The following is a 25,255-nucleotide window of genomic DNA, read 5'->3' as shown; positions in this document are numbered from 1 at the left end:
AACTCTCATAAAAAAAGCCCAGCTACCGGGCTTTCTAGAGCTTTCCATGGAGCTCGGGCTACGCCGCACCTCGGACCCCGGCTATCCATACACGGTGGCGCTCCCCTTCCTCACCGGTCACCGCCGTTCGCCGAACAGGCTCCCACCCGCTCCCTTATCGCCGCGCACCTCCTCGTCGCAGAGCCGCAAGCAGCACGGCCGCGTCGCGCGTGCCCATGGCCAGTCCGCTGCGGCCTCCGGGCTCCCTCCGGCCGAGAAGAGGCCAGCCTCAGGGGCGCTCAGGCCCAACGCAGCTCGCCGGCTCCCAACACCAGTGTCGCGCGGGCCGCGCTGGTCAAGGGCAAGGCAGCCACTGACGTGGACAGCCAGCCACGGGTCACCTCTCCACCCCGGGTGCGCGAGGCCGGGCGCAAGATGCGGCCGCGTCCGCGCCGGGAGCAGCCACAATTGGGCCATGTCGCCGCCGTGCCGGTGGCCGAGGGCGCCTCGCGCTACCATGACTAGGGGCCAGGGTCACCGCGTCTCCGCATTGGAGGGCGGGTCGGCCTTGCCACCATTGCCTAGGACCTAGGCCACCGCGTCGCTGCCCTGCAGCCCGTTGCCTGGCCGACCGCCTAGACCTCGTCGCGGCGGCGAGCTTGCCGCAACCCTCGCATGGAAGCTCACCGCAGCCTATCGCGCCGCACACTACCAGAAACGTCAAATTTGCCGAGTGTTTTTAGGTTTGCCGAGTGTTTTCCCTCGGGCACTCGACGAACAAGTTCTTTGCCGAGTGCTGCGCTAAAAACACTCGGCAAAAAAAAAACACTCGGCAAAGAGGAGGTTTGCAGAGTGTAAAAAAAAACACTCGACAAAGAGAGGGTTTGCCGAGTGTTTTATTTTTTACACTCGGCAAAGAAATAAAACCTTTTTTTCTAGGAAAGAAGAAGAAGAAAAAAAAATGAAAAAAAACTTTGCCGAGCGCTCAGATGTAGGACACTCGGCAAATAAAAAAAACTAACTTAATTAACGCCGTGCCCGCGCCCTCTCTCCTCCTCCCTCCCTTGAACCACCGTGCCCTCTCTCTCCTCCTCCGCGCCCTCTCTCTCCTCCTCCCTCCCCAGAACCGCCCGCCCCTCACTCTCCTCCTCCCTCCTGGCGGATCTCCTACGCCGCCGCGCCCGCGCCCTCTCACCTCCTCCCTCCCCAAATCCACCCGCGCCCTCTCTCTCCTCCTCCCTCCCGGTGGATCTCCGGCGCCACCACGCCCGCGCCCTCTCTCTCTCTCTCTCAAGATGGAGGCGGCAGCCGGCGAGCGGGGCAGAGGTCTGCTCCGGTAGCGCGTCTCCCGGTGGCGGAGGTCTGCTCCGGTGGCACTTCGACGGTGGATCTGGCATGCCCAGCGAGGAGCAGCCCGGATCCGGCAGGCGCGAGCGAGGTGGCGGCGCTCCTCCTCCACCTCAGCTCTACGTCATCTCCGGCGCGCCCTCTCTCCTCTCTCCCTCCGACGAGCTCCCTCCGGCCTGGCAGCGTGGATCCGGCGAGCTCCAGATCCGACGGGCGAGTGACGGATCCGGCGAGCTCCGCCACCTTGAGCTCCAGATCCGGCGCACCCCAGGCAGCGGAGGGGACGACGACGCGGATGGTGGTGGCGGCGGCGGCGTTGGTGGTGCGGGCGTGGTGTCGGCGTGTCTTTTTTTTATTTTTTTTGAAAAAAAGTTTGCCGAGTATTTTTTGGGCACTCGGCAAACTACCGTTTGCCAATACAGGGTTTGCCGAGTGTTTTTTGGGCTTCGCCGAGTGCCCCTGGCACTCGGCAAAGCTCTTGTATCCGGTAGTGGCACACCTAGAGATATGCCTAGGATCTCACCACACCGTCCGCCTGAACCGCATCGGGGAGCCCGCCGCGTCTCTGCACGCGCGTCGCACATGAGGCTCCGCGGCGAACATGCGCCGCTACTCAACCGTTGGCCCTGGCAGAGCGGTAGTCGGAAATAAAGTGTACTGGCGCAGGACTGTTTAGAGCCAAATAAGACTATTTATAATAGCGGCTGCCAAAAAAACAAACGCCCAAAAGTTTAGAGGCTAGCTTTTAGGGGGGGTTTCCTCGTATTGTCTTTAAAAACGGTCAGAAAGATACGTACAATCCAAGCATCACTTTTTGGAACATTACAGGTCCTTTTAGAAAATATATATATTTTCTTATTCTTACAATGCATTTCTTTGTTAAATCCATTAAATAGACAACTGAAATATATTAGACGTTTTAAAAACAAAATTTGTGCTAACATTTATGAAAACAACATTACTGATTTTTCACGAAGAACCCTTATAATCTTTCCATAAAGATGAAAACCCTGAATTCTACGCTGGCCCAAATCCATTGCAGGGCCGGTTCGGGCCAAATCGGCCGTACTCCCGTTGCGCTGCCTGTAAGATTGTAGATGGAGTGAACGAGAGAATAGATAAATTCATATAAAATCAAAACAACGTGTAAAATTAGTGAATCAAATTTTGTTACGTTCCTATTGATCACATCTACAACATCGAAGTGAAAAAAAAAACTCAGGTTGCTTTTTTCTTCCTATACACGCACGTTGCAATCACATCCTTGAACAGTGAATACAAATATAATGAAATAATAATCTAATTAACTTTGATAATTAGTTGTACAGATCTCATATGGGTACATCACTTGGATCTGCACAAGCCATAGAATAATACCAGTACTCGAGTCCTTCAATATCCTTAGAATAATGTTTGCAGAAAATGCTCGAACTCCTGATTATGGTTTTGCTATGAATATTAATCATGAGTACACTAATTTTTTTTGCTACAAATACTAATAATACTATGAATTCATCACTTGACAACATTTAATGTTTAAATTAGATACTGATACAAGGGTAAGATACACATAATAGGTTGTCACAATCCAAGCCGCGCCGGGTTTCTAGTGAACACTGAACCTGGACTTGCAACCAAAATAAGAATGAACAGTTTGCTTGCAGACCCGGTCTCCAAAATCTATCCTAGATCGAGCTGACATCTACAGACCGGCTGCTCCTTTTTTTTTTATTTGACACAATACTATATACAGGAGACTTAACAAGCCTGAGTCTTGAATAGTATAACAAGTTAGGTCAGATGTCCACGAATAATCAGGTGTGGTTGGCACTTGATGCCTTGTTATGGGAGAGAAGTCCAAAGACGAAGGATGTTTTGTGAAGTTTTGTTATTGATTACTTATGCTGTGAGACCAATTGTTTCAGATTGCAAGAAGTATTCAAATTTGGTCTACTTTGACGGGAATATGGCTGCTTAGATATAATGATGATTGAGTATTTGGATATTATTGGATACTTTCACAAAAAACAGTAATTTGAATAGCTTCAACAAATGTTGCTTTCAAGAATTTCAATTATGTGGACACATATATGTGTTGTCAGCGTAACAAGCATTGCATCTGGGCATCTGGCCGAAATGAACTGCCCGGACAGCCTTCTCCGACCGCCAAGTTTTTTAGGCCATGCCTGTCAACTCGCGGTACCACCTACGCATAGTTCGGAAACAACCCCCATGCCACACCCACCAGTTCTGAACGTTGCCATCACAGGGCGGTTGGACATAGCCGCCCTTGGGATTTACATACTGATCTTGTACAACAAATTCAAAGATCCATCCACTATTCTCCTGCTGCATGAGAATCCTGCTGGTCGTCACCATGCTCCCAACCTGATTGGTAGTGTGTTGTTGCCCGAGAGGAACAGATCAGCGGACTGACTGGGGTTCCACAAGCTGCAGCAGAGAAGTTGCATTCTTGAGCTATTGTGGTCGATTTGAGTGAGGCGTGACATAGAAAAAGTTAATGGACCTATGATGCATTAGTCTCTTTTTATATTTTCCGAACATAGAAAACCATCTCTAAGAGCAGCTAGAAGACCATGTCCAGTTTCAACTGTTAAAGGGTGTCCAGCCGGTATGCAATTTCGTAGTTTATGGTCAAAACTCGTACTGTATTATAAATTGGAGGTTGAGAAATTGTCTACTCTAGCCATTATATTAGAGCTATGTGCGTGCATAGGAGGGCCGTACTGTCCATAGTGCTTTGCTTCTGCTATAAATAAGAATGAAATCCTGTCATCTTGACCAAACGCAGCCAGTAGTTGAGCACAAGCAAGAATTGGCTCGATCCTCATCCCTGTACGTGTGGTGTGTTTCAGAGTGCTACTGTGCTACTGGCGCCGGCCTTGAGCCGCTTGCCTGCTCATCGTCTCGTCCGAGGAAAGGCCGATGGCTTCCGTGTCAGTCGGCGGCGGCGGTGCTGCAGGTGGCGATTCAGACCAGGTAGTTCAATCCCAGTTCGTTCACTCTGCGTGGAGACCATTGCTCGTCGTTCGCCTCCACATCTGCTCCCTTTCCTTCACCTGCTGCTTCTGCCTGTGCCACCACAGCCCACAGCACACGGATCCGTCCCTATCCATCGCAGGCCAAAAGGCCACCAGACGCCCAGGTTTTTCTAATAAAGTGCTTCCATGGATGAAGGTGGTGTTTGGTTCATTTTTTCAAACTTTTCCTTACATAAGTTTTGACCAAATTAACAGGTGTTTGTTTAGCAATTAATTGAACTTAGCCAACTGGTTTTGACCAAATTTTGTAGTAGGCATCAGGAGGTGTGAGCCCCTACTGGTTATATATAAAAAGTAAGGAAAAGAAGGATCCAAGTTTACAAAGTTAGAAAACAAAGAAGCCATAACATTGGGTTGGCATTTATCAAAACCCATATTATTTCTTACTGGCCATAATGTCCAACAAATCACTGCACCACCTATCGATAATAACAATGTCTTACTTGATCCACCTTTTTGTTTGTGTCAATCATGAAAGGCATCCGTTCATTCAAAGTGGGTTTGAGACCCAAAACAAAATGTATCGCCCGCCACAGGAACTTAGCATGCAAACACTCGAGGAAGAGATGTTCAATAGTTGCATCCTTACTACAAAACACATAAGATTTGTTCCCATTCCAATTCCTCTTTAATAAATTATCTTTAGTTAAAATCACCTCCTCTTGATGAATCACATAAAAGTTAATTTTCAGTGGTATATTTAATTGCCAAATATCCTGCAAGACTTTGTAATGCCCGTATCGACAAGGTATATGTATACATGGAATTTATAGTGAACTCGCCACTATTTTTAATGAGACAAAAGAACAATCTTGTACAAATTGTAAGTTAAGGTTTGCTACTCTTGCTACTAAGTTATTCTACTCAACGAACTTAATTCCCACTAAAGCCCTTCTGAAGGAAACTTTAGAGGAACTACGTCTAGAGTATTTGCTACAGTAGCATGTTCATGTCAAACTATATTATAGAAATTTGGATACTGTGCTTTGAGAGGATATGCAACCAACCAGATATCTTTCCAAAAACTTATTTCAGTACCATATCCTAATTTGAATTTCTCTAAGCTCATGAATTAATCCTTCACTCCCAAAAGATCCATCCAAAAATCAGAATCATCAGGGCAATGTCTTGTCTTTAATGTACTTATTTATTTCTTAGCAGCTCCTGCGAAATACCGGCTTCATTGCACAATTTAAAAAGCCATTTGTTCAACAAGCATTTATTCTATAAGTTCAGGTTCTGTATACTCAAACCTCCATGTTCCATTGGTTGGCAGATAACAGACCACTTAGCAAGTATATTTTTTCAGTTGATCATAGTACCAATAAAATCAAAATCTAAAATACTCTATTTTCTTTATATTAGAACACCTCTTGGGATGTCAAAGAAAGAAATCATGAACATGGGTAGGCAAAATAAGGCTGAACTAATCTGGACTAATGCTCCACCCAACGACAGTAATTTTCCTTTGCAGCTATATAGTCCCTTCTGAATTCTTTCTTCAATTAATTTTCAGTCCTTATTTTTGAGTTTCTATAGTGCATTGGTATTCCCATGTATCGGAAGAGATATGTACCTATTTTCTACCAAATAATTGAGAATATTGTGTCACAACTTGGCTTGCCGAAATACATTATTTCAGTTTTGTGAAAATTTGTCTTTAGATTTGATGTTGTTCAAATGTGTAGAGCAATAACATCATATTCATAGCTTGTGCAAATATCATGGTGTAGAAATAAAATAGTGTCATCTACGTATTGCAAGATAAGTAAACCATTATTTGTTAATAAGTGGAGTACAATCCCACGAATTTGACCACATTCCTTGGCACTAGCAATGGATGACAACCAGCATATCTGTCACTATATTAAAAAAAGCAGGAGATAGTGGGCCACGTCTTAAACCTTTCTTTTTGGAAGATGAGTGGAAAATATTTGGATTCCGCACATTGGATAACCAATGTGAACTCCTGGTTGGAGATCATCCGACATCTCTATTGACTTTGTGGGATTTGTTGGAAAATGAATTTGGCATCCAAATACTCCAGCACATAAACATAGACAATGTTCTTTTGGTCCCCACATGTCATAGAGTAAAAAAGTATGGCAATATTCTATTAGACAAGGCAAAATCTGGCTCCAAATTTTCTGTTCATACTTTTTGTGGCTTGCCACACTCAGCTAGGGTTAGTTGTGGCAAATTAAAGCTACGAACCAAATAGCCTTGAACTCAATAGAACATCAGGCTGAGAACAATAGTAATGGAAGTTTTTCAGCACACGTCACCAATGACGTATGCAAAGTAGCATGCATTGTTTAGACTAAACACTAGTAACTAGATACATCCTGTACCTGTAAGTAATAATGACCCCATAAAAACGATGGTCCAGTGTAATGTGCTCAATTTTCATGGACAATTGTTTCATGCTTGTTGGTACAAGAACTGAAAACATTTTCCTGTATCCTCTATTTTTTAGGTTTTGGTAGAAGCACATGGCTCAACGCGGACACTTATTTTGAATAGACCAAATCAGCTTAATGTACTCTCCTCCACAATGGTATGTTAAGAGTTCACTTACAGTACCATGTTTACTTTTAGAATTGTAGGTACAGGATCATTGTTCTTTCATGTTGCAGATTAAGGGTCTCCTGAGGTGTTTCATTGTTTACGAGAAAGATGAGAGAGTTAAATTGTTGATTATGAAGGTATCTCATAGCACTGTGTTTGTATTGTAATTTAATATTTGAGGTGGTCAGTAGTCTAACTTAGATTATAGATGTCTATTAGGCTTCAGCTCACGGAGCTTTCACAGGCTCCGACTCCTCGGTGCATTTGTAGCACCCGGTTTTAAGAACAAAATCAGATACACACCATATGTGAGCACAAGAAGTCAAATCTCACATATAGCTACAAATAAGGGTAATATCAATAGACAATGCTTAATTACATAACGTATTAGTATAAAGAATATAACCTCAGAGTATAGATAGCGGAAAGACCACTCCGTTCTTCAGGCGAAGACTCCAAATCCACAGGGACAACTGACTGGTTGATCACAAGCCTAATTCCTCCATACTCTAGCAATCTGGTACCCATCCGGGATTTTTATCCAAATAATTGAAAATAAAGCAAGCGTTAGTACATGTGGTACTCAACAAATATAACATGGGGTTCATGAGGCTCAAAAGGCTGACACTGGTTTAACTGCGATAAGCGCAACAAGTTTTTTTTTCACAAGCCCATAAACACATGATCAGGTAAACATGATTAATGAATAGCATAAACAATTAACCATTAGTGAGCATCTTTATCGTCCATATCATTAGTGTTTATCATCTATTCCGTAAGGGTTCCAAGGCCGCTCGTGACCGTGAGCACGGCCGATATACCAGTTTTACACTCTGCAGAGGTTATACACTTTCACTGTGAGTCATGATTTACCCTTTCGCCCGAGGTGATCAGCCTCTTGACCCACTACCAAGGAAGGTCGGCAGGGTTCACTATGAAGCCTTTCAAAGGTTCGTCTAACAAGTTAGAGCCATTAGATTCACTCGGCAAACAGATATAGGAACCCCCCTGTCGAATGGCACAATGACACGCAGCCTATACACATAAGAGTAGAGGTTGTCCTATACCCGATTCGTCAAGCCATTCTTACGCCAATAAAGATAACCACTAACAAGCTAGAAAATGTCCTCATACCGAGCTAAAGCCAGAGCCATATAGCCCTCACAGCTGTACTATAAGTCCCGGATGATCACTTACAGATAAGTCCTTAGGGAGAGGAATCTAGAGCACCATAAAAATAGCCTAATGCTCTAGCCCCCTTATTCCATGTTGCTAAAAAGCTTCTTTTTAGTGTTTATTGCATATACCATTAGTCAAGTTACAAGATCATGGTTGTAGTTGAGCACTAGCAAAGCTATCCAATGCAATACCCCAAAGGTATCAAGGTACAAGTACAAAAGACTAGGATATCCTTAGTGGTAGTCAAGGTAGACACATGCAGTATGAATTAAATGATTAAAGATGTATAGGTCAAGGATGATCCCATGCTATACTTGCCTTAAACACCGATCCTTCGGTAAGCTTTAATCTTCAACATTCTTCTCCTTCTTCTTCTTGATCACCACGTATATCTTTCTGACTGGACGAAATCATAAAGCACCACACAAGCATCCATACAATCATACACGAAGCAAACAATGGATCTAAATTAGAATAGTACACCAAACATAAAATCAAGATGAAATGTTCATGAAATGAATCTACGTCTCGCTACGAACACACAGACGCGAAAAGCACACTAATCGGAGCTACGGTTGAAAAGATACAACTACCGAGAGATCTACTCATAAAACTATTAACTTCATGTGTTTTAATTATATAAAAACATATATAAGATATTTTATAGAGATTATAATTTAAGTCAAATTTAGATTCGAATTATAAAACTAAAGTGAAAGAAATCATATTTTATTTATAAAACCTAGTTGCATAGTTATTATTCAAGATATGATTTAAATCACAAAATTCCAGAAATAGTAATATGATAAACACTGTTGCTAACGCGTAGATCTCTTCGCTATGAATCTAACGCAACTTGAATGGGGCAAAACGGATCTAAAACGTAGAAGATATGATTTAAACAAGTTTTCCTTTAATAAAATAATAGATTAAATCTAATCACGAATTTTAAAAGTTGAAAACCTACTTTAACAGTAGTATTAACAAGTAGATTATGAAATTACAAACCTAACGCAATTTGAACGGGTCAAATCAGAGAAGTTATGGCTAAAACAAAATCAGTGGCAATTCTGTAAATAAGTGAAAATGTATTTTAGATCTAAACAGACGAAAATACGCTTTCCAAAGAAGAAAACGTGTACTAAAAATACACGTTGGACCGCGGGTTCTATAATTAAAAAAGACAGGGACTCTTTAGTAAAACGGCCACGCGAAGGGGTATTGGCTAACTCAGACCGTTGGATCTTGACTGGTCGGCTGAGATCGGATCGAGGCGGGGGGGGGGGGGGGGGGGGGGGAGAGAAAAAACTCGCTGGCCGGAACAGTGACGGCGGCGAGGTGCCTGCGGTGGCTCCATGGATGAGCTCACCGGAGAAGTCAGTTTCGGTGATTCCGACCACTATCCTTTACGGGAAAAAGACGAGGAGCAAGAGGGAGACTCGGAGAACTCCATGGAGGCATTAGTTGAGGCAATGGAGGGACGGCAACGGCGGCACGCGCTAGCTTGCGGCTCGGCTTCAACGGCGAAGTCACGCGAGGTACTGAGAGCAGATGAACGAGGGGAAAACGACTGCAAAAGGTTTCTTACCTCCACACGTAGCTCGGTAGGGGATCAGGGCGGCGGTGAAGCTGTGGAGGCGTCTCGGCGGCGTCGAGCTTCACCCAGCGGCATCCAGGCGGCGGTGCTGGCTAGCTCGGGGCAAGGGAGATGCAAGACAGGGCACGGGGATAGGCGGCTCAGCGTGGGCTCGCTATTTAAGAGGCTAGCGCGGCATAGGGCGCAAGGCATCGAGGCGTGGCGGGGTCGGACACGGGCAGCAACGGCGGTGTCTCCGACTTGGTTACGTGACGGAGGTAGAAGAACGCCTGATGGGATGGTCCCACCTGTTGGTGTCGGTGAGTGAGGGGCCCGACGCCCAGTCACCGCTGGAGGGAGAGCGGCGTGGGTCGGTGTGCTGGATGGGCTGGCCTGCGCGAGTTGGCCCGAGCGGGAGGGAAGCGGGGAGAACGGCGCGGCTGGGCTTCCAGCGAACTGGGCCAACGCGGAGCGGACGTGGGAGGGAACCATCCGGTGTTGGGCTGGCGGCAAAGATGGGCCAGCGGAAGCAAAAGCCGAGAGGGGAAATGGAGAGCAGGAGGCCGAACTGGGCGCGGAGAGAAGCAGGCCTTCGGGCCAGGAAGGAGAGGAGTTTTCCCAATTTCCAATTTTTTTCTATTTTGTTTTCAAAACCAATTCAAATGTAAACCAAATCAAATTTGAATAGGATTTTAAATACTCTTTTCAACTTAATTAAAAATGAGAAATTTTTGTGAGTTCTCAAAAATAAATTTGACAACCCTTTTTAAATTCTTTTATTCTCAAATTTTCTTTTTCCTTCTTTTCTTTTACTTCAAAGGTATTCTTAATTTCATTTGCCAAAAGCAAATTTTAAACATTTTAAATTTTCAATCAAAACCACTCAACCAAATACATCAAATGCAAGGGCATGTATGCACAAACATGTTGCTAAACCTTACGATAAATTTTAATTTAATGAAAAATTTTATTTTCCTATATTTTATGAGCACAAAAATTCATAAATAAATCATTTTAATCCTATTTCGAAGAGAGGCACATTTTAGGGTGTTACAACATTGTAGTAAGGAGTTGCTTTTATCTTTCTTTCTCGAAATGAATGAACTAGGAGCAGGTGAAACAACTATTTTTGGTTTCACTACCTTCAGCTCTAACGTGCACTGTAGCAAGGGCTGGAGCCATTTAGAACCATGCCAAATAGGGCGTAAATGTGTGTTTCTCCAATATAAATTACCATGCAGCAAGGCAGTCACAGAGAGCATGAGTTGCCCAAGCTAGCATCTCTCAAATAGATAATATACAGAGGTAGAGGGTGAAGCATATTACTCTGTTTCAATTTGAAGCACGTGACTCTTATTGAACTTATGAATTCATAAAAAAGGGGTTGGTACTGGTCCTTAGCGGGCCGGGTACTGTTCATCATGATCCGTCACGGTTCATCTAGAGTGATCTAATCTGTGTGCGCGTCGGATGAACAGTGATTCGCGATGTGACACCCCTCAAATTTATAGTCTTTTATAGATAAAGGGAACGATATTCGAAAATTTAACTGCTTGTATTCCGTTGATCTAACTCTTCATTCCTTAGAGCATCATCAGACACGCTATAGATTTTACTTTAACTTGCTTTTCTTTCTTCAATTTACTATGTTTCTCATTTCCTTCTATTAGCTATTTAAATTGATATGATAATAACTATAATTTTATTACCATTGGGAAACCGTGTGTTGATCTCTATGTTTGTGATTGTGCTGAAGCATGACTTGTTTTCAGGGGAAAGGAAGAGCATTTTGTGCTGGAGGTGATATTACTGATTGTGTGCGGTCTATACATAACGGTAACTGCTTCTTTAGAATGTCTCTGCAGTATCTATTGTCCAATGAAGATTTCTTTGCATGTTTCTCACCGTCTTATGTTAGTTGACTCAACACCCACATATTTCAAATGGTCTAAGGTTGTTCTACATGTTTTGTTGACTGTGTTGTGTGTTTAATTCTTAAATCAGAAAGCTGGAAATGTGGTGCTGATTTCTTCAGAGATCTATATTTGCTAAACTACATAATAGCAACATATATCAAACCTCAGGTGAGCTGCATCCCTTCAGATTAATTCATTCTAATTATTCACTTCTCTGTTCGTTGCCTCTAAATGCTTAGACAATTTAACTATAGGTTTCTCTTCTTAGTGGAATTGTCATGGGTGGAGGTGCTGGTGTTTCTTTACATGGAAGATTTCGAGTTGCCACTGATAACACGGTATATACTAGAAAACAAAATCAAGTGACATTTTTCTTACGTTGTCACTTTTACTTATCTATTCAATACAACCAGTAGTTAGGAAGCACAAAAAGTTCGCGTGTCATGATGCAGCTTGAGATCTGCTTGTTTAAGGTTCTGCTGAATATAAAGTTTCAGGCATAGTATTCATCACAAAAAAGACGCAGGATCACTGCCTTTCACTACCTTTTTCTGATGAATATTATGCCTGAATGTTTAACTATTTGTTGGACTACATTTCAGTTATGGTGCATACATTCCTTTTTGTGAGCTTTATGAGTGATAGTAGTTCTTTTACTCATTTGGAATATTGAGAACCTTGCTTTATTTTTATTATAAAATCGTACAATTTTCAAGTGCCGGGTCATTTACATTTCAAATATTCATGCAGGTTTTTGCAATGCCAGAAACAGCTTTGGGTCTCCTTCCAGCTGTAGGGGGCACATATTTTCTGTCTCGGCTTCCGGGGTTCTATGGTTATCTAATATCTCTCTTGTTTATTTAATCAAAGTGCATGTAGCCATGTCATTGCCATTTATTAAATATTTCTATATATTATTGACAGTACGGGAATACTATACATTCTCGGATTGTTCTTGAGTTTGCAGTTTTACAAATCACCATGTGCTTAATTGATTTTTAGCAAGTGTTAGCTTTTCTGTGGAAATGATCTAGCAATTATATAAGTAATTATGAAGATATAATTATATAAAGAAATAAAGAGTGGCCAAGTTTCTTGTTTTCTATTTGATTTTTGGTTCCATATTGTGTTAATTACTTGTACTTAGTGAGGTCAGCCCTTCTAGTTGGTGGTAAAGGTAGCTTGAAAGATGTCGTTAACTAAAATGTTATCTTAAATTTTCACAGGAGAGTATGTTGCTCTTACTGGTGCCAGATTGGATGGTGCTGAAATGCTGGCATGTGGTCTGGCAACTCATTTTGTCCAGTCAAATGTAGGTTATCTTAAAGTTTAACTGAGCTGCCAATTTTTGCTTTCGGCTATGATGTTTGCTGTTATATTTATGGTTATTATTCTTTGGAACATGCTACATAAATCCTGACCTTATTCATATAGTATCCGAATGCTTTCAAATTTTTTGGCCTGCATCATTGAAGTCATGTATGTGGTATATTAGTCTACAACTCCTAGTAAATACTCTTTGTTAATTTACCAGCGACTACTATTGCTTGAAGAATCCCTCAAAAATCTGGACACCTCCAATACTTTTGCCGTGTGTAGTACTATCGATCAATTTGCTCAACAGCCATCATTGAAAGAAAACAGTTCCTTGAATAGGTAAGGGTGTTTCTTATTGAATGACTGAAATATGCCCCATTCATGATGTCACTAATTTTTCATTCTCTGGTGCATCCCAGGTTGGAAATAATCAACAAATGCTTTTCTAAAAGCACAGTTGAAGAAATTATATGCACTCTAGTGAGTTTGTTACCGCAAATGCAGGTTTCTATGGGTTCACCGATTCTGTCTGACAAATAATTATTAAATATATATTTATCATGTCAGGAACAAGTGGCCTCACATACGGCTGATGAATGGGTTGCTAGGACAATCCAGTATTTAAAAAAGGCTTCTCCTACTAGTCTGAAAATCACTCTGAGATCGGTATCCATTAGAAACCATACCCCATATTTGTACCAGTAGTCTATGATCTCAGTTGTGTGCACCAGAATATAGTTGTTTCATTATTTGTTTTGTACCTTGGAATTCAGATAAGAGAAGGGAGAACACAAACTGTTGAGGAGTGCTTGCATCAGGAATATAGGGTGATTTGCCATCTCATGCGTGGTGACTTCAGCCGAGACTTCTTTGAGGTAATTGAATATGGACATTATCAACATTGTTATATATATTTCATTGCCATTGCACAGCAATGTCTGTGTACCTGACATCCAATTTCCATTGCAGGGATGCAGGGCTATACTATTAGATAAAGATCGAAACCCAATGGTTTAGATAATTTCATATTTAGCACATCTCCATCGATCTTTTTTTTGCTGATAGCTTATTGTATCTGATACAACCTTTAGATAATGGTGATTCTTTTTTGGAACTTGCAGTGGATGCCTCCAAGTTTGGAGCAAGTACATGACGAGGTAGTTGAAGAATATTTCTCAAGAATTGTTGATCCACAGTGGGAAGATTTGAACCTACCCGACAGACGTTCCCATGGAAGAATTATTGAGTCCAAGATTTGATGGGAGTCTTTGGCGAAGAGTTTAATGGAGCCTCGGTTGTGGTCAAAATAACGAATCATTTCGTCTTTGAACAGTCTGTGTAGACTGAAGACTACTGCTAAAATAAAACTGAATACGCCGTATAGGTCAACTTATATCACCGAAGGTACTCTGTGTTATTTAATTTGTATGGCTAGACAATCAGCCAGCTCATCTTGTTTGGCCACTCGCACTACTACAAAAAGAATATGTACCAACGCCTCTTTTTTTAAGGGGTAGCTCAATCTAAAAGGCCCCTACAAATGGTTCCCTAAACGAGCCGTCCCTACAAATCCATTTGTAAGGGCTGCTGGTGTTATAAGCCACCCCTACAAATAGCCTTATTTGTAGGGGTGGCCCTATATCCAGCCATCCCTACAAATAGACTTGTAGGGGTGGCTTGTCTAGAACCGCCCCTATAAATAGACGCCGAATAGTAAAAATTAAGTACTGAAATTTATTTTTTTTCAAATGACCTTGGAGAAATTACTAAAATAAAAGTTATAAATCTTGAAAAGTTATAAAACGACCTCGGATGGAAAACAATAAAAATGAAAGTTGTAGATCTCAAACAGTTGTACAGCTTTGTAGTTGACCACTTTTCCATTTGAATTCATTTAGAGTCCCAAATGCTCATATTAAATTCGGTTGAGCATATTATGAGTGGAAGGAATATCTGATATGGACACAAGCGAGTGTGTGGTGGGTCAGAGGAGGGAACACGCAAGGCTGAGGTTACAGGTTCGAACCCCGACAACCATGAAGCCCGCGTTTTTTCGCGTGAAAAATCACGTGACTTGTGACTTGGCCGGCAGAGGATTAATTTTTTTTTGCTATTTTTTAACCCAAACTTGTGACTTCAAAAAAAATGGATTTGTAGGGGCGGAGGCTAATCACCCCTACAAATCAGTGATTTGTAGAGTTGGTTGAGTAGGGGCGGCTGGTGGCCCAACTGCTCTTACAACCGCTCATAAGCCGCCCCTATAGTAGTGTGAGCTTGCTCGTTTAGCACACGAGCCATGCATGGTAATACACTACTAGAGGATAGGCTATCACTCTTCAATTGAAATTGATAGTTTTAGGTGTCTACCGCCGGTTCCAGAACTACCAAGACAAATATAGATTGGGAACCTCTTGAAGCAGCACTAAATATGCCTATCACTACTAGTTTTACCTACTGATAACCGTGGTAGAGTATAGCACTGCCAGTTCCAATAACAAATACATAGTAAAAAGTGAAAATACCGCTGCAGGTTTGTTGTGCAACCAGGCCAGTATTAAAGTTCATTTCAGCACTCATAATGAATTCGGCCCATTAACAGCCCGCATAACCTGCCTCGCCCTCAACTATCCGATCAGATTGATGGTGGAGATCACTAACCCGTGAATACATATATCAATCATCACCCGCGAACTGATCATAGATCAGTCGGTTGGGTGGTGGAACCTGCCCCTCAGTGGTAGGCGATGTCGCCTTCGACAGCAAGACGCCTGACTCAGTCCTCCGGAGGTGCTCATAGGGGTAGAGTTTGTATTCATAGAGGTGAGTGTGCGTGCGTGTTGTGAGCGTCTACGTTGTACTGTGTAATTCTTAAAAAAAATATCAATCCTCTCCTCACTGTTGGCACCACCTTTGACTCGGGCATTTAACTATTTATCATCCTTTCAGGTGGAAAATATTCTATTTAAATATTTACCATTTTTATAGGTGGCAAATATTCTATGTGACTGATTTAGAGGCCAACCTGACATTCTATCGCTAGGTAGGGTGCCATTTGGGCTGCTATTCAATTCATAAGGAAGACAAACGGTTAAATAATCTCCTCTGCCTCCTCTCCCCTCTCCAGTTTCCACACCAACACCTGCCCTCGTGCTCCTTGTCCTCGGACCACATTCTATACCACTCGAGGAGATGATGACCACGACACACGCCACGGTGAAAACAATCAACTATGAAGGTGGTAAGTAGATCCCAATGATATGTTGTGTGATTCTACCTTGGCAGATACCAATGACTTCCCGTGCTGCCACCGGGCAGGGCATTCAGTGACCACATCCTACCTTGGAGGACTCCAATGAGGAGAGAAAGTATGACTAATAGACCACAAAACTTGACACATGGCCCTCGAATAGATTCATGTTCTACTACTTATACTGTAACCATTAGAAGATGCGGCTCTTATGACAATGGAGGCCTGTATAGAGGTGGCTGCGAATAGAGCAGCCTCTGCCCCAAAATGCTAGCGTTGCTATACTTCTATTTCATAGGTTTCTTAATGACTAGTCATTTGTTTGAAGCCATAAGAGACCAGAAGGGAAAGCGACCATTTTTTCGAATGACTGATTTCGAGAATCAACTAACCAACAAATTCGTAGCCCAGGTGATTCACTGCCTCCCTCTTGCCAAATCAAAATTGGATGATCTAGCTTTTCTATTTGATGTAACATGACATGTGGATAGGATCTAAAGTGTCTTTCTTCTAACATGTTAATTTTGCAAAAAAAAATTGAACATGATTTGTTTGTAACATGCTAAGAATATATCATTGCTTTGGGGGTTGTAGAAAACCTCCAAGGAAATGCATATTGATGAGGACATCGCTCATGATACTTCATTGGCCAACGTTGAACATGATCGTGGCTGTCGTGAACAAAGCAACCCCTTAAAAGACCCGCCTCTCACTACCGGACTCCTTGAGTTTGCCGAGTGCCCGAAACACTCGGTAAAAGACATAAAACACTCGGCGAACAGCACTCGCCAAAAACAGTGACGGCAAAGCCAACTTTGCCGAGTGTCTTTTATCAGGCACTCGGCAAAGCCCTTGCCGGCAAAGTTGAAACCGAAAAAAACCCGAAAAAATGGGAATTTTTACCAAAAAAAAATGGAATTTTTTTTTATCGATGGAGGCCCCCACCGGCCAGCGCCCACCCATCTACGACATTTTTCGCGTGAATTTCATGGCTACGCGGCCGACGCGATTCGAACCCGAGACCTCCCGCTATGCACGTACATCCTCTACTACTACACCACACTCTCACTTGTGTCTGGATTCCGTTTTAGTTCCCAATATATTATACTAAACCGAGTGTAAATTGCATGTTTGAGGCCCTAAACGAATTCAAATAAAAAAGTTGTAAACTATAAAGTTTTATAACTTTTTGAGATCTACACTTTTAGTTTAGGAAGTTTTTCCATCCGAGGTCGTTTACAAAATTTGAATTTTAAAATTTTGAAATTAAAACACAGTTTTGCATGACAAGATGTTTTCAAATCAAAAAGTTGTAAACTACAAAGTTTCATAACTTTTCGAGATCTACACTTTTAGTTTAGGAAGTTTTTCCATCCGAGGTCGTTTACAAAATTTGAATTTTAAAATTTTGAAATTCAAACATAGTTTTGCATGATAAGATGTTTTCAAATCAAAAAGTTGTATACTACAAAGTTTCATAACTTTTCGAGATCTACACTTTTAGTTTAGGAAGTTTTTCCATCCGAGGTCGTTTACAAAATTTGAATTTTAAAATTTTGAAATTCAAACACAGTTTTGCATGACAAGATGTTTTCAAATCAAAAAGTTGTAAACTACAAAGTTTCATAACTTTTCGAGATCTACACTTTTAGCTTAGGAAGGTTTTCCATCCGAGGTCGTTTACAAAATTTGAATTTTAAAATTTTGAAATTCAAACACAGTTTTGCATGACAAGATGTTTTCAAATCAAAAGGTTGTCAACTACAATGTTTCATAACTTTTCGAGATCTACAAAGTTTATTTTGGTTGTTTGGTCATCTGCTCATCCGACATGGTCGTTCTAACATTGTTCATAAATCTTATATATCTCTCTTGTAGTTTCATAAACTACAAGAGAGATATGTTAGATTTGTGAACAAATTTATTTTCACTTTGTCGTATGAAGAAAAGACCAAAACAAACATTGTACATCTTGATGAGTTATAAAACTTTGTAGTTGAAAACTTTTTTATTTGAATTAATTTACTGCTTCAAAATATGCTTTGAAATTTTCTTTGCCGAGTGTCAAAAAAATAACACTCGGCAAAGAAGCTCTTTACCGAGTGTAAAAAAAAAAACACTCGGCAAAGAGCCTCTTTGCCGAGTGTCAAAAAAAACACTCGGCAAAGGCGTCTTTGCCGAGTGCCCGAAAAACAACACTCGGCAAACCACCTGGCACTCGGCAAAGAGCCGGTCTCCGGTAGTGTCTGTTTATGTGTTTGAGCTGTTTGTATTTTGAAAAATCCACCGCAGGTGTATGGACCAGAAGCGACTATGACTGGAATCTGCAAACAAGCAATTGAATGCATCATGGCTGCAGCGTAATCGGAGCCTAGTTCTGGGTAGTTTGGGATCTGCAAACACGCAACTGAATGTGTCATGGACTCAGCATAAATGAGAGATGGGGAGTAGTAGTTGAAGTAGTTCACCACACATGGTTGTTCTCTTTTTTGTTTCAGATGTGTTGTAGCGTGTTGTTTGAACGAAACCTTTATAGATCATTACTGCAAATAAATTACTGTTGTGTTAAAATAAATTCAAAGTCTAGTTTCATGCGTTTTGGATTGCACATTGAACTTTATATGTTATGAAATGACCATCTAATTCATTGATTTGTAATTAGGGATGGCAATGAGTTTGTAACCAATGGGTGTCACTTGCCCATACCCATTAGAATTTATGCTAGGATATTAGTGTCCGCTTCCTAGCTTGTCTCTGCCCCTGGTGCATGGATATTATTGTTGTCACGAAATACGTGGAAAAATAAAAGTAGAGAACTAAAAAGACAGAATATATAGAATACACTCCCTCCATCCCAAATTCTAAGACGTTTTGGCTTTTTTAATACATTGCTTTTACTATGTATCTAGATGTAGAGTATATCTAAGTACATAACAAAAACTATATATTTAGAAAAATCAAAACGTCTTATAATTTGAAATGAAGAGAATAAAAGGAAACATGCACGCGGTAAAGAAAAACAAACATACAAAATACTCTAGCTAGGCGCTTTGAATGTTCATGCGTCATTGGAACATGATGCAGATTGCATGGTAATTAAGGGGAAAAAGTCCAATTTATCTCCCTCTATTATCGCGGTCATTTGATTTTCCTCCATGAACTATAAAACCAGTTTTTTGACCACCCTCAACTTTTAAAACCGTTTGTTTTTTTCATCTTAGGTTGTTTTCATGGTGGTTTTCTTGATGTGGCGCCACATCAGACGAGGTAAGTCAAACTAAGTCGAAAGTTTACGGAGTAAACTGGACAACACTATTTTAAAAAAAAATCCTAAAATTCATAAATACATTGCATAAACTATTTAAATATTTTTCTCATGGAAAAATAATTAAATTATAAATCCTAAAATCTAGTTTAATCTTACAAAATTCATAGAAAATTTGATTTAACTCAAAAAATTCTAAAACTACAATATCAGTTTCTTGATAAAAAATCCATAGAAAATTTGTTTTCTATCTTATGGTGCCTTGATTAAATTGGATAGAGCATGATTTTTGGAGAAAAAAAATCTACAACTAGTTTCATAATTTTTTGAGGTAAAGCAAACTTTCTATGATTTTTCTAAGATTAAACTAGATTTTAGGATTTTTATTTTCATTATTTTCCCATGTAAAATATTTGGATAATTTTGAAAGTTTATTTTTAAGATTTTGTGCATATTTTTGTAAAAAATATTTCTAGTCTGATTTACCTTCTGAACTTTCAATTTATTCGCGCCACATCACATTAGCAAAACCACCGGAGGTGCAAAGATAAATGCTTTTAAAAGTTGAGAGAGGTCAAAAAATTGGTTTTGTAGTTCAGGGAGAAAAACTGGATGACCGCGATAGTTCAAGGAGACCAATATTTCTAGTCTGATTTACCTTTTGAACTTTCAACTTATTCGCACCACATCACATCAGCAAAACCACCGGAGGTGCAAAAATAAATGATTTCAAAAGTTGAGAGAGGTCAAAAAATTGGTTTTGTAGTTCAAGGAGAAAAACCGGATGATCGCGATAGTTCAAGCTGACCAATTGGAATTTTTTTTTCCTACGCGTAATAATATTGCACCCTGACCTGGGCTTCGGCCTGTTGGGCTGGATAGGCGCGGGTAGCAGCAGCCCGAAACGTGAGCATGTAATAGCAGTACGAATGTACGATACCTCACTCGCCAAGGCAAGTAGCAGCTAGCGTGGTTGTTGCTTTTGGCAACGGTGGGCCGTGGGCTTGATTTTCGTTAGAACATTTTAGGACCTGGCGTTCATTTTAGGACCTCCGTTTCGCGCTCCTCGCGGGGCCTGAGCCACCCTGAGCAACAAGACGGGAAGGGCACGCGACGCTTCCGATTTGGAAGGGCCCGGCCGTAGCTTTGTATGGATACCTGTCGGCACCGAGAGAGACGATGCAGCAGAAGGTGACAAGGAGAGATGCAACACCCAATCTACTTTTGAAATATTGAAATACAACAGTTGAACTGTTTTGAACCCGCCGTCCTTAGCATATTTCCCTGTGTACGCTTTCTCGTTTTGAAAGCGTAAAGTTAACTGTTTTAGTTCAAAGTACGTTTTCAGTATTTACAAAAATGCCATTTGAACTGTTTTGCTTATAAAATCGTCGTTTTAGCTCCGAATTGATCCGTTCAAATCGCGTTAGCTTCGTAATTTCATAATCTACATGTTAGAACCACTGTTAGTCAAGTTTGGAACTTTTAAATTTCATGGTTAGATTTAATTAAATATATTGCTATAGGAAATCCCGTTTAAATCATAACTTTCGCATTCTAGCTCCGTTTTTTGTGAACTTCGCGTTGACGTGATCGTAGCGAGACGTAGATTATTTTCATAAATATTTTATCTTGTTTTCTATACTGTTGGTGTACTGTTCTAATTATAGGAATGTTTGCTTTGCATGGATGCTTTTGGAATGTTGTATGTTGCCGTTTTGGTCGCGTTCAGACGGTGAGGAGAACGTTGGAGACCAAGAATTCTTCGACGACCAGCAGAACCAGCAAGAGTTTGTGAACGAAGGCAAGTATAGCATGGGCCTACCTTGATGTCCTATTTCACTTTAATCAATTACTCATGTGCATGTGTCTAATTTTGATAACCCTAAGGACATTCTAGATAGTTAATGACTTGTTCCCTTGACTCCTATGGGGTAATTGCATATGGGTAGATTGCTAGTGCTCTATCTGAACATGATCTACATGATGATGAATGGTTCTATGGAACCAAAAGTATAACATGATTTATAACAACTGATCCATAGGGCAAAGGGGCAAATGACTGTTGATCATGTTGCTCCCGGCCCTCCATAAGGACTTATCTGTCGGCAAAAGCTGGGACTGACAGTGCAACCGGGAGAGTCATATGGCTCTGACTTTAGCTCAGTAATAGGACCTTTTCTAGCTAGTTAGAGGTTACCTTTATGGCGCAAAAGGGGCTTGCCACGTTGGGTATAGGGCTGCCTCTGTTCCTATGTGTATAGCCGCGATGGATATGTGCCATAGGAAAGGGGGTTCCTACATATGCCTGCCAAGGAAACCTAGCGGCCCTAACTTGTTAGAGAAACCTATGAAATGGCTTCATAGTGTACCCTGCCCACTCACCTTGGCAGTGACATGGGAGTAATTAACCCGGGCATATGGGAATCACGACTCGCGGTGAATGTGCACCACCTCTGTAGAGGGTAATAAACTGTTATAACAGCCGTGCTCAAGGTCACGAGCGGCCTGGAAAACTCACAGAATAACTGGTTACTTGTTGATGATCATTTAAGTTGTTCTATGATGATATATGATACATTTGACCCTGATATATGTTCATATGTGATTAAATGGGAGCTTAAGCATAATTTGATAATACCTGAGAGTAAAAGCTTGACTTACTAAAAATGCTAACTGTAGTAAACCAGTGTGAATCTTTTTTAGCTTCATAACCCCATGTTAACTTGTTAAGTACGGGATGTACTTACGCTTGTTTATTTTCTTTATTTGGATAAAAATCCCGGATGGGTAACAGATGACAACGGGTATGAGGAATTTCCTAAGGATTTTTAGGCTTGTGGTCAACCAGTTGACCTTCCCTGTGATGAAGCCCCACGAGAGAGTCATTTTTTTATATTCCACTGTGAGATGTAAGACTATGTTATATTATGAATCTGATGTAAGAGACACCGTGAAGATACTTTATGTAATTTGTCAGCTTGTGTGTGTGATTGATCCCTTGGCACACACGAGATTCGTGCATTCAATTTTATCCTTAAAATTAGGTGTGACATCGGTCCGGCTCGATCTCGTACAAATTTTGATACGAATTAGTTATAGGTTAAATCTATTAAGATTGGTAGGGTTTCCTTGCTGTTTTTAATATATTTGCTAGTTATCGATCTTGTTATAATTAGTATTCTTACTATTTGTAACAACATCACCCCTTACCTGATTTGTAACAACATAGCATACAACTAGAGGCTTTATATCTCTTTAAACTACCGTGTTATTGCTTTATCCTGTTCACATCCCACTTTTACGATGGTTCGGCTAGATTAGTCGTTTTGTCCCAATCTTGATCAAAGATAGCATGTGGTCAAGGTGTGTTTGATCCTAAATAAGCTTGTTAGTTGATGAAATTGGGTCTAGAACTACTTCGCATTGGCTATTTAGCCGATCACTCGTGCTTTCACGATCATAACATGCTTTAACGATCGCGATGAGTGTGAATGGAGTCGTATTCTTTGAAGGTTTAATCTGTCATCTTTATTATGGCTGTCAATGATCCAGTCGAACCCCACTGTTATAGATAATAGGTTATATTCAATAGGTTTATGGATCTGTTCATGTTTAATGGTTGAGTGCTTGGATGTTATGAGCCCACTTTCACTGGAATTGGCTATTTTAGCCGATAGCCTGCTTATTGAGAATATATTGGCTATTTATACGTCTGTCTTGTTCTTATCTTGGTCAAAAGCTAGTATGTTTCTCAACTAATATAGATGCTTATCCATTATACCTTTACATGCTCTCATGATCATCGGCTATTAAGACCTGTACATTTAAATATCTGATAATTGCCAACATGTTTATTTATTCTGTTTGCATCATGAACATGTTGGATATCGACTCTTTAGTCGATAGCCTTATATCATCGGCTACTTAGCCGCACATTTGAAACTGTCTGGAGCAAAACCGGCATATTCCACCTTAAATTACCGTTTAACCTTTCCTCCTTCGCTAGTACAGAAACAAGCTGTACTCCCGGTTGAGAAACCCTTTCAGTCCCGGTTTTCCAACCAGGAGCACGAATCCGGGACTAAAGGGCCCCTCTTTTAGTCCCGGTTTCTCGCCCGGGACTAAAGGTCCTTGGTAATACCAACTAGGGCTAAAGAGGCCTCCCGACCTGGCCGCATGGGCCGGCCCTTTAGTCCCGGTTGGTATTACCAACCGGGACTAAAGTTTTTTTTTTCTTTTTTTTGTTTCTATTTTCAATTGATGATTCGTTTTGGTTTTTGAATAGGTTTTCGAATACGCATTCTACGCTGCTAATAATATACATATTCTACATGCTTATAATGTTCGAACATTTTGTACAAACTAAAGTATGAAACTAACGTATATATTACATGCATATACATATATTGTATGCTATTTTATGTACATATAATATGTATATATATATTACAAATAAAGCTTGCATTGTATATTCTATCATATCCTTGGGATAACAAATTCACTCCATCTAGTTTGGCTTCCATGTTTCGTTCATGTCATTGTAGAACTCGCCGGCGGGGTTTAAGACCTGGTCATTAAAAAATCCTGCTATGGTCTCTTGAATTGCTTTTAGTTGGTCACGTCGTATGACTTTTTCCTTCAACCATAGAGTCTTCAATAAAAAGTTAAAGGAAAAGTATTAATACATATATATATGTGTGTGTGTGTTGGTCACGTGATTACTTATATATATGAGCCATAAAAGAAATTGTGAATATATGAATATATTTATATAATGTACTTTGAGGATCTCTTCAGTAGTTCTTTTTGAGTACGCCATGATGAACTCACAAACATAGTATCCGCAGTAGTTGGTCTCCTGTTCTTGCCTCAGAACCCACTTTTACGAGAAAAAAGATCCTTTGAATTGAAAGCATGCATGATGTTAATTGAATTATATATATATATATATATATATATATATATATATATATATATATATGTAGCTAGTACTTACTTTGTGTGCGATTACATCCAGTGGCGCTTTGCAATGTTTCATGTGGTGTTCCTCAATAAAACTTTTTCAAACACTGCGCCCAATAAAAAAAATTAATTTAGTCTTTAATAATTATTGCAGTTAAGAGATCGGGGTATATATAGTTGCTAGAGAGACCAAATTACCCTTGGATAATATCCATCATGTCTTGGTACTCTGTTTGCTCTTTTTTTAACGAGTCTATGATGCTCAACCGACTATTGGCCATATCGATGACCATCAATATCCAGTGATTGCTGCATATGTTTTTATACACAAATATGATCGACATTAACTAGAGTCAACATATATATATATATATATATATATATATATATATATATATATATATATATATATATATATATATATATATATATGGGAGATAGCTTAGCTAGTAAGCAAATAATTGAACAAATGTCCATATGACCGACATTAATTATTTAACACTCACTTGAAGTTGTAGTGGAAGAGTATGTCCTTGTTTTGTTGGTTCACTAAGAACCTCATGAGATTTTTCTTGAGTTCAGCTTTCCATTAAGGCGGGGGATTAGGGTATTTGAATACGACATTTGGATCAACGAAACCAACATCATTATCATTTCTCTTTCTGACTTTTGTCATATCATATCTACATATATAAAAATATAGTGTGAGGATATATAATTTATATATATACATGTAGCTTTATATATATACACTTCAATAGTAGAAAATAATCACACTTACAGACAATAGCAGCTAATGAGACTTTTGTCGAGAGAGTCCAGGTGGCATAGTTG

The 25,255-nt window shown here is 40.5% G+C and overlaps 1 protein-coding gene across 1 annotated transcript; it reads left to right on the top strand.

The window, feature by feature from the left end:
• Nucleotides 1-4,272: 4,272 nt before the first annotated feature.
• LOC136482777 (3-hydroxyisobutyryl-CoA hydrolase 1-like) lies at nucleotides 4,273-14,203 on the top strand. Its single transcript, XM_066479981.1, has 14 exons — nucleotides 4,273-4,326; nucleotides 6,865-6,945; nucleotides 7,025-7,093; nucleotides 11,484-11,547; nucleotides 11,716-11,795; nucleotides 11,882-11,965; nucleotides 12,378-12,462; nucleotides 12,854-12,939; nucleotides 13,162-13,283; nucleotides 13,364-13,424; nucleotides 13,512-13,610; nucleotides 13,718-13,819; nucleotides 13,914-13,955; nucleotides 14,066-14,203. The coding sequence occupies exons 1-14, from the start codon at nucleotides 4,273-4,275 to the stop codon at nucleotides 14,201-14,203; spliced, it is 1,167 nt and encodes a 388-aa protein (XP_066336078.1).
• Nucleotides 14,204-25,255: the final 11,052 nt, after the last annotated feature.

The sequence above is a fragment of the Miscanthus floridulus genome, chromosome 9 (genome assembly GCF_019320115.1).
Source record: "Miscanthus floridulus cultivar M001 chromosome 9, ASM1932011v1, whole genome shotgun sequence".
Taxonomy (NCBI): domain Eukaryota; kingdom Viridiplantae; phylum Streptophyta; class Magnoliopsida; order Poales; family Poaceae; genus Miscanthus; species Miscanthus floridulus.
This window is presented reverse-complemented; position numbering and strand designations above follow the sequence as displayed.